Source organism: Podarcis muralis, chromosome 7, assembly GCF_964188315.1.
Source record: "Podarcis muralis chromosome 7, rPodMur119.hap1.1, whole genome shotgun sequence".
Lineage (NCBI taxonomy): Eukaryota > Metazoa > Chordata > Lepidosauria > Squamata > Lacertidae > Podarcis > Podarcis muralis.
The window spans coordinates 72,497,544-72,512,748 of record NC_135661.1 but is presented as its reverse complement, the minus strand read 5'-3'; the positions used below and the strand labels follow the sequence as shown (position 1 = coordinate 72,512,748).

Sequence of the window (15,205 nt, the reverse complement as noted above, 5' to 3'; positions counted from 1 at the left end):
AGCCGCTTCTGGCGAACCAGAGCAGCGCACAGAAACACCGTTTACCTTCCTGCCTGAACGGTACCTATTTATCTACTTGCACTTTGACATGCTTTTGAACTGCTAGGTTGGCAGGAGCAGGGACCGAGCAACGGGAGCTCACCCTGTCGCTGGGATTCGAACCACCGACCTTCTGATTGGCAAGTCCTAGGCTCTGTGGTTTAACCCACAGCACCACCCGTGTCCCTAAAAGGTGGTCTAGAGACCTAATAATTCTGAAAAGGAGGATGGTGAGAACAAAGTCCAGCTAAATCGCCTCCTGAGTTTCATTTCATGGGCTTGGTGAGGAGAGAGGAATGGGCCTGCACAGCTGCTATGCCAGGACTTGGCAGCTCCTTCCCTTTTTCTCAGCGATAGCAGGCAGGCAGCAAAAATCCGCTCGGCGGGTCGCCAGAGGCTTGATAGGCAGAGCAACATTTGGGCCCGGTGAGTCAGTGGAGTGTGACACAGCCGGAGATCCCCAGAGTGGCTTTTTATGGGCTGGATTCAGAGAACACCCGTTGGTGCGAAGGACTGTGATGCAGTGGAAGAACACCTGCTTTGAGTGCAGGTTGCCCCAGGTTCAATCCCTGGCGTGTCCTTGTAGGGCTGGGAGAAAATATTGCCAGAAATCTTGGACAGCCTCTGCCAGCCAGCGTGGAGAGCTAGGGGTCTGACTCATAAGAAGGACCTTGCTGGATGGGGCTCAGGGCTCACCCAGCCTAGCAGCCTGTTCCTTATAGCAGCCGACCAGATGCCAAAGCCAGCAAGCAGGACCCGAGTTCAAGAGCACTCTCTCCTTCACCGCATCTTCCTGTGTTGCTGTGATGTTTGGTGGAGAGGGGTGGAGCTCAGTGGTTGAGCACGTTTTACTATTAAAATTATTTCCCGCCCTTCACCAGCAGGTCTCAAGAGCACATGTATGCAAATGGCCTCCCCAGGTAGGAGTGGGAAAGACGCCTCACTGAAGCACCAGAGAGCTGCTGCTGGTCCGTGCAGGCGATGCTGAGCTAGACTGAGCAGCGGTCCACCTTGACGTAAGGCTGCTGCCAGGCTTCAGGGACTCAGCTTACTCCCCGCCCCCTTTGGCAGTAGATAAGCAGAACAAAGCAAAAGGAGTCTCTTACCATTTACAGATATTAATGATCACAGAGAGAGAACAAAGGATCCATTCCTAGGAATGAAGGTGCTCCCAATTAAGGGTTCCACCTGCTTCCCCCCCGTCACCCACGTCAGTTCCTCGTCTTGCAACCACTGTGCTTTCTGTGTTGCCACCCACTCTGTTCTCCTTGACTTTGGGCTAAGCTAATGGACACTTTCCAGCGAAAGTGAGTCTGTTAACTCTCTCCCAGTTCTCCTAGCTGTTCACCACCCAGTTCTTCCCAACTTCTGTCTTCTGAACTATGTCCCTCTGCAAACCACTGTTCCAAATCTATACTGTTCCACTGCTCCTGGGAAGATTGAGGATCCTGATCCTCAGCACAGTCCCTGACAGCTGCTTCCTATGCAAACAACATACGGTCAGGATTAAAGAACAAGGCTCACATCTTTCGCCTAGGAATTTGTCTCCAGAACTGAACTGAGCTCACACTCCTTTTGCACTCAAGCCCACAGCTGTCTTTGTTTCATCCGCTTAACTGATGTGGGGAAAAGACATACTGGGTTGCATCCACTATTAAGCAGTGTAGCCTCATAGACATGAATGGACATCACTAACTTAGGTCCATTAATGCCATAGGAACATGGGAAACCGCCTTAAACAGAGATCAGTGGTCCATTCTAGCTCAGTGACTCCCTGACTGGCAGTAACTCTCCAGGGTTTCAATTGGAGGGTATGTGCTTCTGGCCCCACCCACCACTGTCATGTGACCTATGGGAAGTTGCCCAGAAGGAAATACAACAGGGTTGCCGTATTTCGAAAAGAGAAAATCCGGACACAAAGGTCATTGATCTATCTCAACAAGAAGAAGAAGTTTCAAAGCTATTTTTTAAGGAAATTCGCCGAAATCTACACTTCCGATATGGGTTTGCCGTATGTCTGGATTTTCCCGGATGTTTAAGCAATGTCCACCTGGACACTATTTCCGACAGCCGAATCCCGCAATGTCTGGAAAATTCTGGATGTATGGCAACCCTAGAATATAGCCCTCAGGCGGGTGAGGGACTTATCCCTATTCTTGAATGTGACGAAGCTGAAACCAGCTCCCTCACACACACACACACACACACACACACACACATAGATATAAATATAGACTATTAGACAATTGTGTATCCTACCCTTACTCCAAGCAGCTGGGGATAGCTTACATGGGGTTCTCAGTTTACCTCTGAAGTTAGGCTGCCAGCCAACAGGCTCCATGACTGAGCAAATATTTCCCCTGGCGTTTTCCCACGTCCAAAGCCAACGCACTCTTGAGACCGTGGATCTTTCTGTCTTGGCCTTGCTGAGAAGAGTCACGAGAACTGCTGTGTCATAGCAGTGAAGGTGACCAGGATACCAGGGGAAGAACTTAAGTTACAAGATTACACAGTGGGGACAGTCCAATGCCTTGTAGCTAGTGCATCAACATCATCATCATATTACAGTGGTACCTCAGGTTAAATACTTAATTTGTTCTGGAGGTCCGTTCTTAACCTGAAACTGTTCTTAACCTGAAGCACCACTTTAGCTAATGGGGCCTCCTGCTGCCGCCGCGCCACCGGAGCCCGATTTCTGTTCTCATCCTGAAGCAAAGTTCTTAACCTGAAGCACTATTCTGTAACCTGAAGCGTATGTAACCTGAAGCATATGTAACTTGAAGCGTATGTAACCTGAGGTACCACTGTATTATTATTAACCGCCTTCTGCACTGTTGTTCAAGGCAATGCACAATAAAAAGGAAACAGCATATACATTTGAATTAAAACAAAATAGACACATGTCACTAAGTTACCCAACGGGGAAAGCCTTTCAGAACCAAGCTCTGTTCAGTTGCTTTCAGAAGTGCAGACCACGGGCAACTATTATCATGATGTCGCGTCAAATGCATGTGTGCCACTGGGCACCCACAATCTGGAACACAAGTCAGCGCCTCTGAGTCAGACCATTGGTCCATCCAGTTCAATACTGTCTTCTCTGACTGGCAGCAACCCTCCATGGTTTTTGAGGCAGTGATTCTTTCCCAGCCCTCCCTGACGAAGCCGGCATTTGAACCCAGGACCTTCTGCATGCAAAGCAGATGCTCTACCACTCCAGGAATTTTGTGCAGCGTCCAAATGACCTCCCCTTTCAAAACATCACCCCAGATTCCCCCATTTAATGTGGGTTTAATGTTTCTGCGGGAAATTCAGTAAGCAAAAGTAAATCCAGATTACATGGGGGAGCGGGGAAGTGGAATGGCATTTTGAAGGAGACGATATGTAGAGGCTGCAAAAAAAACCTTGTGTGCATAAGCAGGGATGATCTAGGATTCCATGAATCCACAGCCAGCTTGCCCTGCAGAAATATCCCTGTATTTATGTAGTAGATCACAGTGCAATAAGGGCAGGGGTTGCCAGTGTTTTCTGGGTCAGTAGGCACATTTGCAAAGCAGAGATACTCCAGCCAAGCACACACCACAACCTATTTTCTCTTGGCTACAATAGCGCACTTCTTTCAAGCCTACTTTCAATGGGGCGGGGAGACTCTGCGGGCACCACATTGGCAACCTCTGCTTTTGGAAAAGGCAAAGCAGAGGAAACTTGTGGTTTTTCATTTGGGTGGCTGCCAGCTTTCCCCCCCTTCTTTTAACTTGCTTTCTGAACCAAAGCTCATTAAGTTTTAACACAGGCAAGCACTGACAACTTGAAGAATGTGTCCCTTTTTATTCCGTTCTTTAGGAGTTACACGTTGGTGCAGAGGGTTTTCTGTCCAAACTAGCTGTAATGGTACTTTTGACTCTGCTCGAGTGTTGTTCTCTTTATTTGCTATTTTGTGGTCACTGCCTTCGCTGAAAAAGTCTGTTTCTTAGGACACAGTGGCGCTAGAAAGAAAAGTCGTGTGTGAAAGATTTGTCATGTTTGCTTGGCGGAGCCACAGCCCACACCTCCACCTCCTTTGTTAGTGTGGGCAAGAAAGCCCTGTTGTTTTTAAACCTCCAAATCTCTGTACCTGGGCCAGGGGACACTGCGAAGTCACACCCTCTTTCCTTGAGCTACATGCCTTAACTAGCCTGCTTCTCATCCTTCTTGCCTGGCTAGAATACATCCTTGCACTCTGATAATACCTCCTGCTTGCCTGGATGGAGGAGTAGGGCATACCCTCCAAGATTTCAATAATAATAAAAATAATAAAATAAAATACTACCCAGCCCATCTGACTGGGTTGCCCCAGCCACTCTGGGCATAGCTGTCAACTTTCCCCCTTTTTAAGGGACATTCCCTTATTCCAAATAGGATTCCTCGCAAGAAAAGAGAAACATTGACAGCTATGACTCTGGGCAGCTTCCTATAGATGGGTGGGTGCGTGGGTGCGTGTGGGTGTGTGGGTGTGGGTGTGGGTGTGTGAGAGAGAGAGAGAGAGAGACAGACAGAGAGACAGACAGACAGACAGACATAATACAGGGCTGCCTTCAGATATCTTCTAAAGGTTGTATACCTACTTATCTCCTTGGCTCGGGGGTCGCATAACTCCACACCCTCCAACATTTCTCTGATGAAAATAGGGACGTCCCAAGGAAAGTGGGACATTCTGGGATCAAATCAGAAACCGGGACAGCTTCTGTAAATCCAGGAACTGTCCCTGGAAAAAACTTGGGAGGGCCATGTGGGCGAGAGAGCATGTGTGTAGATGTAGAAGCTAGCTTTCTATACAAAATTAAATTTTATTTTCACTTTTCTGCCCACCTTTGCATCTAGATTTGCTCACTTACTGGCTTATGTACAGAGAGCTAGCTTGGCTGAACCAACCAATTATATCTTGGTCATGGGAAGTGCATGAAGTCTTGTGTTTCCTCCTCAAATTGCTTGGGAAAATCTACAACGCTTCCTCTTCCATCAATAAAGATTACCAACTAGTTTAGCAGTGTTAAAAAAAATAATACCATCCTTTGCAGCATTAACACAGAAACCTGGGACAAAGCTGTAGAGCTTTATCCGGGAGGCTGTAGGCGACCTGCATGTAAAGTCCCTCTAAAGAAAAGAATGACAATATGGCCCCCGGAAGGTTAATGTGGCCCTTGGGCTAAGGAAGAGATTCTCTCCACCTGCAGAGATTAGAGCTTCAAGGCCCTGTCTTCTTGACCATCATGGCAAAGTCAGTACAAATTAAGCAAATTAACAGATGCTGGTCTAAGGGTGCCGTGCTAGGCTGTTTAAATACTAGACTACTCGCCACAGGGAGGCAAGGAGTTAGAGGCAGGCAGGCCAAAGAGGTGGAACACTTTTTCTCCTTCATGCTTACTACGGAAAGTGAGTGGACTGGCAAGTAAGGAAAGCCCACTCCTCAGTACCAGGGCACAGAAATGTAGCAGGCAGCCATTGAAGCAGATTCTGTCCCCCATCTGCAAGGGCAAAGAGAGTAGTAAAATTTTGCAACCTGGTAACTCTGGGGAACTTATTGTTAGGGTTTTTATGTATCCGAGCTGCTCCAGCGAGTGGTACTATTGTACTATGTTTTGTGGACATCATGTGAGTGTCTGAGTGTGTGTGAGAAAGGAAGTCTGTATTATCTCTTCCTGTACTGTTGGAAGTTAGTTTCACTTCTGTATGTGTCGCAGTTTTCTGTACTGGTGTTCAAAGAGCACAGACGTGCTGATGGAGTCTTTGTACATAGACTGTAAATAAAGTAATTTTAGAACTACGAATCTTTATTCTGCCATGAAATACAGTGGTACTTCGGGTTACATGCGCTTCAGGTTACATACGCTTCAAGTTACAGACTCCGCTAACCCAGAAATAGTACCTCGGGTTAAGAACTTTGCTTCAGGATGAGAACAGAAATTGTGCTCTGGCGGTGGGCGGCAGCAGGAGGCCCCATTAGCTAAAGTGGTGCTTCAGGTTAAGAACAGTTTCAGGTTAAGAACGTACCTCCAGAACGAATTAAGTACATAACCCGAGGTACCACTGTACCAGAAGACTAGTGTGCTCTTCTCAGAAGAGAAAGGTCACTTATCACCGGTCTCTCTGGACTGAGGGTGATTTACAGCCAGGGAGGACCACTGAAGAGACGCTCCGAAGACTTGGGAAGTTGGTAGCCTTCCCAGGGCATGTTTCCAATACTTATTTCCATGGCTGAAATAAGGCCCCACCTAGGAGATCCCTGCTAAATCAGACCAAAATCCTGTCATACCCAGTGCCTGTAATAGCCACCCAGGCAGAACCAGGTAGCTCCCCAAGCAGAATGTTCCAGTATCAGATGCACCCGATAAAGTTGGAACTGTAGCCTGCAAAAAACTTCCACCATAACCAATTTGTTAAGACATGCCAACTGACATGACTGTTTTGCTGCAAAAGCCGAACACCACAAGGCTCCTCTGCAAAAATAAATATATTTAATCCATCGGCACAACGGATTAGGCAGCCCGCCAAATTTCTGTCCTTTGTGGAATGTGTATTGCGTGTCTCTGCCGGGACTACAGTGCCCACAGATGTTAAGACACGGTACATTTTAAGCACGTTTGATACTTGCCTATACATGAGGAGACATCTGGAAATGTGGAAGGATTCACGCGTCTTAAACACTGCATGCAAAGCTGTTTTGTAATTACAGTTTCAAAATCAGAAGCTTGAATGGCAATTAGGACGGAGGCAATAGGCCTTTGTTCTGGGCATTGAGGGGTAATTAAAGTGAGTCTGTTAAGCTTCAGGTTCACATGGCTGCAGCTGCACAAAACAGAGCTTCATGGTGCCACATAAGCCAGAGTGTGAGATAAGCTCTGCTGAGAGTAAAGGTAAAGGGACCCCTGACCATTAGGTCCAGTTGTGGCTGACTCTGAGGTTGCGGCACTCGTCTCGCTTTATTGGCCGAGGAAGCTGGTGTTTGTCCGCAGACAGCTTCCGGGTCATGTGGCCAGCATGACTAAGCCACTTCTGGCGAACCAGAGCAGCGCACAGAAACACCGCTTACCTTCCCACCAGAGTGGTACCTATTTATCTGCTTGCATTTTGACGTGCTTTCGAACTGCTAGGTTGGCAGGAGCAGGGACTGAGCAACGGGAGCTCACCCCGTTGCGGGGATTCGAACTGCCAACCTTCTGATCGGCAAGTCCTAGGCTCTGTGGTTTAACCCACAGCACCACCCGCAACCCACTCAAATTAATGGGTTAGGTCCCATCTGCAGTTTGAACTTTGAATCATCAAAGCTTCTCCCAAAGAATTCTAGGAAGGGCAGTTTGCTAAGGGTGCTAAGAGTTGTTAGGAGACTCTTCTCACAGAGCTACAATTCCCAGGGGTTTAACAACCAAACCCTCTTGCCAGGTTCTACTGCAAATATTGGCGTCACACAATGATGCTCTAGGCATCCTCTACCAATTCAAAAGAAGTCAGCGGGTCCAGATGGCAGCCCTCAGAGCATTCTTAAGAGAAATCAAATGCAAAATTGCTGATCTAACAAGAACATGCAGCTTGTCTCTAATAATCAGCCTTTGTACCAGAAGAGTGGAAAGTGACTAGTGTAAGATTAAGTATTTGGGAAATATATTGGGATTTGGGCTGTTGCAGACCAGTTAGCCTGATATCTGTCCTGGGAAAACTGGTGGAAAGCACCGAGAAAATAGAAGAACAAGCTTTGCTAGAGAAGAATCAGCATGGCTTCTGCAAAATAACTATCCTTTTTAGAGTGTTTTATGGATTTCCTAGGGAGAGGGCGCTTATGCCCATGTCTTGCTCCTTCACTTCCAAGATGTCCACTTGAAGGAATATGCTGCTGGATAGGCCTGATCCTGCCGGGCTCTTATGCTCTAATCTGGAATACAGCGGTCAATGCCATGGTCAGTGATGTGGAAACTTGCTACCACCCACCTTCCCGGCTGGTGCCGCCTTAAGGTTCATTGCCCTCCCACGTCCAGATGCAATCACACACTCAGAAGGCAGAAACACCACGTTTATTAGCAAGTATCAATGTGACATCTGTTTTTTAAGCAAGTACATGTACCCAAGTGGCATCTGTTTTTATACAAAGCAAGGAGTCTGGCATAAACAGTGGTGCACAGAGTAAGCCTGCAACAGTAGGGTACTCCTAGCCAGAAGAAGAAAGGGCCCAATCTCTACTCCAGGAAGGTCCTACTGGAGTGTAGGGAAATTGCACTAAAGGATCACCACCCTAGAGGCAATATATAGTCTCTGCTGCCAGAACCTCAGCAGGGAGCGGGCAGAGGGGAATGTCACTTCTGTGAAGAGTGAGCAGCCCTTGCAGCTACTAGCGAGGGGAGAGCAGGCCTGAGATGCTTGCTGGCTTCCGGTAAAAACAGAAAGCAAAAAGCCAAGCTAGGCTGCTACCCTATTACTTTCCGGTGACGGCAGGCTTTTCCTGGCGGCTGATGGGGATGCTGCGCTCCACTCCGGGAAGAGCCTGGGTAGTCGGTGCCGTGATGGATAGCACCCCGTCGGGAGACAGGGCCGAGGTGATGGCTGCCGGATCAACACCTTTGGGGATCATGTAGCGGCGGTGGAACTCCCGGGAGATGTAGCCATGCTCATCCTATAAAGAACGGAGATGCAAAAACAGGCAAGTGACTAAAGGGGGTCCAGAAACCAGCACTCTCACCGAGAAATTTATGTATTTACTTCACAAAATTTATACGCCGTTTGATTGTTTAAAAAAGGTCAAAGCAGTTTACGGAAAGATAAACCAGTAACCCCAAGTAAAATTTTAGAACCCTACTTCTAGAGATAAAATACTACAATGAAATCACCTCAGCTTTCTAAGTCTCTAGGTAAGCTTGTTTCCACAGGAATATTTTTAGCAGGCACTGAAAAAGAGTGCAGTTAAGGCACCTGCTTGAGTCAACAGGCAGGGAGTTCCAACGTTACTTCTTAATTATTTTATTTATTAAATTGGTTAGTCGCTTTATCTTGCCTGCCCAAAGCAACTCAAACAGGAAGTTCAGGCGGCAACACATGTCATAATAATAATAATAATAATAATAATAATAATAATAATAATAATAATTTATTGATACCCCGCTCATCTGGCTGGGTTTCCCCAGCCACTCTGGGCAGCTTCCAACAGAATATTAAAATACAATAGTCTATTAAACATTAAAAGCTTCCCTAAACAGGGCTGCCTTCAGATGTCTTCCATTTACTGAAGCATGTAATTTTCGCACATTTCAGGCACGGCTTGTGGGGGAGCAGGGCAGGATCTGTGGCCCCTCCAGATGTTGCTGAACTACAATTCCCTGCACCCGGCCATAAACCCTGTTGGTTGGGACCAATGCAAGTTGCGATTCCAACAACCTCTGGAGGGCTACGGATTCTGCTCTGGACACTGGTGGTGCAGCAGCAAATGTTTTTCCAGGCCGTTCTAGCTACTGAGGTTTCCAAATCCCTGTGTACAGACTAAGAGGACTCCAGAGCAATATGATTTGCTTCCGGGGTTGACTTAGGATGGCAGCTTTAACTTCCTGCTTTTGGATATGCCAGTGTTCTTCAACCTCGGGTCCTTGGAAGTTGCTGAACCACAAAACCCATCATTCCCAGGCAGCTTAGCTGACGGCAGCTCAAGGATAGCAGGTCCCCAGAACACTGCCCTACAAGCACCACAGGGATCTTTTAGGTCAGGGCCACCCCACAAAGAATCCATGAAGCCACATACCGGCCGTTCCTCATGCTTGGCATGAACTTCGATGTAGTCCCCAATCACCTTCACGCTCATCTCTTCAGGTGAAAAATGCTTCACGTCCAACAACACAGAGAACTTGTCTTTGTCCATCTTCACCTGGGTGGAAGGGGGGGGGGGGACAAAGTTAAAACTGGATTCAACAGACAACATCTTCTACAGGCCAGCTGCCCCTGCGCCCAGGGGTGCTGTTGTGGACAAGTCAACACCCTTTTACTGCTTTCTTCAACAAACCACAGGGTAGGCACTAACACCACTGGGCATATTTAGCAATTATAACTAATTGAACTTGTTAGTTGCCCGCTGAACAAAGTCTCCCAAAAAATAGATACCGAGAGCACAATAAACACAAGTACAGTGGTACCTTGGGTTAAGAACTTAATTCGTTCTGGAGGTCCATTCTTAACCAGAGGTACCACTTTAGCTAATGGGGCCTCCCGCTGCCACTGCCGCGCAATTTCTGTTCTCATCCTGAAGCAAAGTTCTTAACCCGACATACTATTTCTGGGTTAGCGGGTCTGTAACCTGAAGCGTCTGTAACCTGAAGTACCACTGTACATTATAATAAAAACATGTCTTATGGGGGGGTATGGGCATCCCCAGTAACAGAAGCACAACTAATAGCAAACACCACCGCAGTCCATCAAAAGCCTGGGGAAGAAAATAAGTGCTCTAGTAACATACGCAGCCAAAGCGCAGCACTTGCTTTCCTCTTCCCTCACCATTCTTTCTTCCTTTTATATCATGCCTTACCAGACTGTGAGCAGCAACTGTCTTAATCTAGGGATCGGATGCCCAGGCCCATGAGCCAAATGCTGCCCTCCAGGTCTGTATCTGGCCCCGAGACACTCCCCAGATCACACCCTTCTTCCAAGACCACACCCTCTTTGAGAGTTTGTGCCTGGGTGGAATACATCATTGGATTCTGCTAAGGCTTCTTGTTTGTCTGGATGGAGGACCAAACAGGTATGCCAGGGTGTGCAGAGACTAGCTGACTGCATAAGGCAGAATTCACATTCGCTGCTCTGCTCATTCTCGGCTCTGGGCAACACAAAAGGTTGTCCAGAAGGGAACAGTGTCGTTGGGCTGACCAAAGTTCCCTGCCTCTGATATCATCTTAATATATGCACAGTGTTTAGGAAAGAAATTAGCCACTTTAATTGTTAAATAATAAGTTAGAGCCACCACGAAGCCACTTTATGAGCACTGGGCAGCAGTTACAGAAACCAACACAGCAACAACCCCTCCAGGCTAAAGACAACCCTTTATGATATGGGCGAGAATGCTCTGTATTTTACACCCCCTTTTGTAGCTAGCTAAGAATATCATAGAATTGTAGAGTTGGGCCATGAGGGTTATCCAATCCAACTCCCTGCAATGCAAGAATATTTTGCCCAGTGTGGGACTCGAACCCAAAACTGAGGAGTCTCTGGCACTACCGACTGAGCTAACCTTCAGGGTCTTCTAGGTTGGATCACTGTATATTTAGAGCCGGTGCGCCAAGAACACAGGAGCAATCTCCCTGCCAAGGGGTGTGATGAAGCACATTGGAAAAAGCAGGAGCAAGACAAAAAAAGCCCAAGTATGCCAGTCATCCATGGGGAGTTAAGTGGCGGCGGCGGCAGCAGCAGCAGGAGTGCAAGGCTGCGCTGAAATCTCCCCAAGGATGAATTCTAACAGTTGGGTCTTAATGCCACAGCCCTTAAAAGCACCCCTCGTTTCCCAGGTCCGATTACATATTATTTAGTCATTATTATTTATGGAGCCGGTGACTACGGCTCCTTTGCATGCAGAGAAGGACCCTGGTTCAACATTCCCCCCCCCCCCGCACGTCCCCTTCTAACCGCAAGCAGAAGGGACTTGGGGGTGGGGGAAATTCTTTGGATCCCCCCCCAGTGTGGACAGCAGGAACAACAACCAATGCCCGACTGAGCGAGGAAGCATCTCTAATATAGGCAAGAACTATCTGGGGTGATGGAGGAGGTCCAAGGTTTGGTTCCCAACTCCTCCTGTTCGGGATCAGCTATCTGGCGGCAACATGGGGAAATGATCTCCCTGGGGACCCTGGAGAGCCACTGCCGGTCAGAGCAGGTGGTGCTGGCCTAGACAGACAAATAATCTAATCTGGGGCAAGGCCACCTCTTATGCCCCCATGCTGGTAAGTAACTCCAGGCAGCTGTGGGCAGAGAGCCAGCAAGACAGTGCGTCTTCTGTACAGCAAGAGTCCAGAGGACGGGGGGCGGGTTGAGTCCTGCATGCCAGCCCCTTCCCCGCAGGGCAAGACAACCCAGCTGGCATTGTCTCCCCACCCTGCTCCCCCATAGGGCCAGCTGGGGAGGCTGAAGAATGTTACCATAATAGGTAAGCACAGCCTACCAGCCCCTTGGCACCCTTTCCTCTTTCAAGCGCGCACCTTCACCAATTGGCAACAGCAGCACCACTGCTTTAGAGTCCGCAGACCGCTTCCCCGCAGGAAGCGTCACATTCCCGACACGCAGGCACACTCATTCCCACGACGCAGGTCCAGACACCGAGCGCTACCCATCTTCGGGCATTTCTGCTCCCTTTTAATCCTAAGCAACCCCGCTCAGCAGCCTCCAGTTAGGCGGGGGACCTGCTGCGCTGTTGCTCGGCCAAAAAAGCACTCTGCACATGGCCAGAGGCATCACGACATACATGGGGGGATTAGAAAACTAACTTTTCCCGTGATCTTTCTTTTCTTTTCTGGTGCAATTTCGCACAAAAGCCCCAGATGGGTTCAAAACTTAACGCAAGGCAAACCTACCTCCGAAAGCCCCGTGTCCGGCATCGCAGGCATCTGCGGCATCGCAGGCATCTGCAGGCTGGGCGTGCGCATGTAATAGGGGCTGAGCGTGGCCGGGAACAGGTCGCTCTCGAAGAGCCCTTCGCCGAACCTCTGGTCGAAAAGACGCGGCGGGAAGAGCGACGGGAAGGCCGAAGGGAAGCCCAGGGGCCGCCGCATCCAGGGGTGGTGGATGGCGATGTCCATGGCGCGGAGAGGCGAAGACGGGCGAGCAGCCGGAGACGCGCAGAACACAGACCGCGGCCAGGGGAGCGCACGCCCAGCCCGGCCCGCCGCGGCGCCTTTTATACCCGGCCGGCTCCGCCCCCTGGAAGCCGCTGGAACGCAGAAGAGGCTTCGGGACGGAGCGGGAAGCCCCGCGAAGCGCCCGGGTGGGCGGGGCCACGGGAAAGGGGCGGGGCATGGCTCTCGCCTAGCCTCGAGGCTCACGTGGGAACCGATGGGCGGAGGCGCGGCTCAGCGGGGAAAGGCGTGCCTGGATCATCCGTGTCATCCTGATTCTATTCTGGAACGGAGAGAGCCGGGAAGATTCTCTCGGCGTTTCCCCGGCTTTGAGCTCCGACCCAGCCCGTTCCCACGTTAACGACGGCCTTGCTGCGACGCCTCGAAGTGGGAGGGCAGTGTAACGGTAACGTCTGAATTGGGGACAGGTGGTTAGATGGGGGAGGAGGGGGAAAAACACATCGTTTCTCTTCCCTTCGGTCGGTGTGGCCCCGCCCCCCCCCGGCCCCATTTCAGACGTTACCTTTATACACGGGAGAAGCAAAACGATGGTGGGCCGGAAATACACCGAGGGAAGAAATGTGAGTCCTTGTTTCCCTTTGAAAGAGAGCGCGCGTTAACAGATTTGTTTCTACTTTCACCACTCGCAGTGGAATAAAACTAGCATAGGGGAAAGTACGCTATAATTTGAGATTTCCACAAACCCAGACATTTTTTATATCATTTGGCATTCATTCCTTTGTCACATAGGCAGGACAGCTTTCATTTTGAAGACAAACATGGACACAAGCCTGCCAAATCTGAACTTCACTGGACAGTCAAATAACACTAAATGTATTCTCTGGGTGTTGTTTTTTAACTGTGAAAACAGTTTTTTCTTTCATGAATTGGACTTTGTTACTTAAGCTGCAGAAGTAAATGTACATATTCTATGTGCTGCTGATTTTTTTCGTTGGTTGTCATCAGTTCTTCTGGTTTTTGTATATATTCTAAAATGCAATAAAATCTCTTTACAAAAAACACCACCACTCTCCACTTTTATGTCCCTAACACCGTTTCCACATTCGCTTGCTTCCTTCCCTTCCTCCTGGGTTTGCCTTCTAGACTGATATAATCCTGGGAACTGTAATTTGTTAAGGGTGTTGGTGGGAATCGCAGCTCTATGGCTCCCGGGAGCCTTGGGGAGGGGGAAGCCATGCACTTTAAATATATGGTGTGTGTCAGTGACATGACCTAATAAAGGAGTTTGGAAATGTTCACAAAGCATTATTTTAATTTATTTAAAATGCTTATGCTGCCTTTCAGCGCAAGTGGAAGCATCCCTGTTGTGCCTGGCAACATGTAGATACTTGCTTGCCCTTCCTCAGCCCAAGGCAGAACCCTGAGCTCACTGGACCAACCCTGCAAGGACCAGGTGATGGATTGACGGAAGAGACAGCACATACCCAGCTTCTCCCTTTATGTAGCACTGCTTGCAAAGGACCTGGGGGGGTTTCCTTCACAAAGCAGGACAATCCAGAATGCCAACTGGGGAAGGGATACAGGAAGCCCAGGAGGTCTGCTCCAAAAGATGTGAACACGCTTAACTCATTCATTTACTGCAGGACCTGTCCCCCTCTGGATATTATCTGACTACAACCCCATAATCCCTGTCTCATTGGCCAAAATGGCTGGGCTGATGGGAGTTGGAGTCCAGCCGTACCTGGAGGGTCACAAATCACCCCACTTTGCGTTGTGGGTTAAACCACAGAGCCTAGGACTTGCCGATCAGAAGGTCGGCGGTTTGAATCCCCGCGACGGGGTGAACTCCCGTTGCTCAGTCCTTGCTCCTGCCAACCTAGCAGTTTGAAAGCACGTCAAAGTGCAAGTAGATAAATAGGTACCGCTCTGGCGGGAAGGTAAACGGCGTTTCTGTGCGCTGCTCTGGTTCGCCAGAAGCGGCTTAGTCATGCTGGCCACATGACCCGGAAGCCTCTACGCCAGCTCCCTCGGCCAATAAAGTGAGATGAGCGCCGCAACCCCACAGTTGGCCACGACTGGGCCCAACGATCAGGGGTCCCTTTACCTTTACATATACTAGCATGCTAAAGGGACTGATTCACACCTTCACCTACTGCAGAAGTCCTGTAGTTTCTCGACAGTACAGGTATTTCCCTCAAGTCACCATTTTGGGAAATATTTCGCACCTCTAATCCAAATCTCGGGGGGAGAACTAACATGGCAAATTTCACTCCTTTATAAGCAAATGTGGTTGGAAAGAAGGAAGGAACAAGATTTGGAGGCTTTCACAAACAAGAGTCTTGTGGTTCAGCTTTTTCAATATGCAGCTTGGCATCTTGACA

The 15,205-nt window shown here is 48.9% G+C and overlaps 1 protein-coding gene across 1 annotated transcript; it reads right to left on the bottom strand.

The window, feature by feature from the left end:
* Window positions 1-8,062: 8,062 nt before the first annotated feature.
* On the bottom strand, window positions 8,063-12,912 carry HSPB6 (heat shock protein family B (small) member 6). Its single transcript, XM_028742688.2, has 3 exons — window positions 12,603-12,912; window positions 9,794-9,916; window positions 8,063-8,677 (listed from the first exon to the last, which is right to left on the bottom strand). Exons 1-3 carry the CDS (start codon window positions 12,825-12,827, stop codon window positions 8,480-8,482), a joined length of 546 nt encoding a protein of 181 aa, XP_028598521.2. The 5' UTR covers window positions 12,828-12,912; the 3' UTR covers window positions 8,063-8,479.
* Window positions 12,913-15,205: the final 2,293 nt, after the last annotated feature.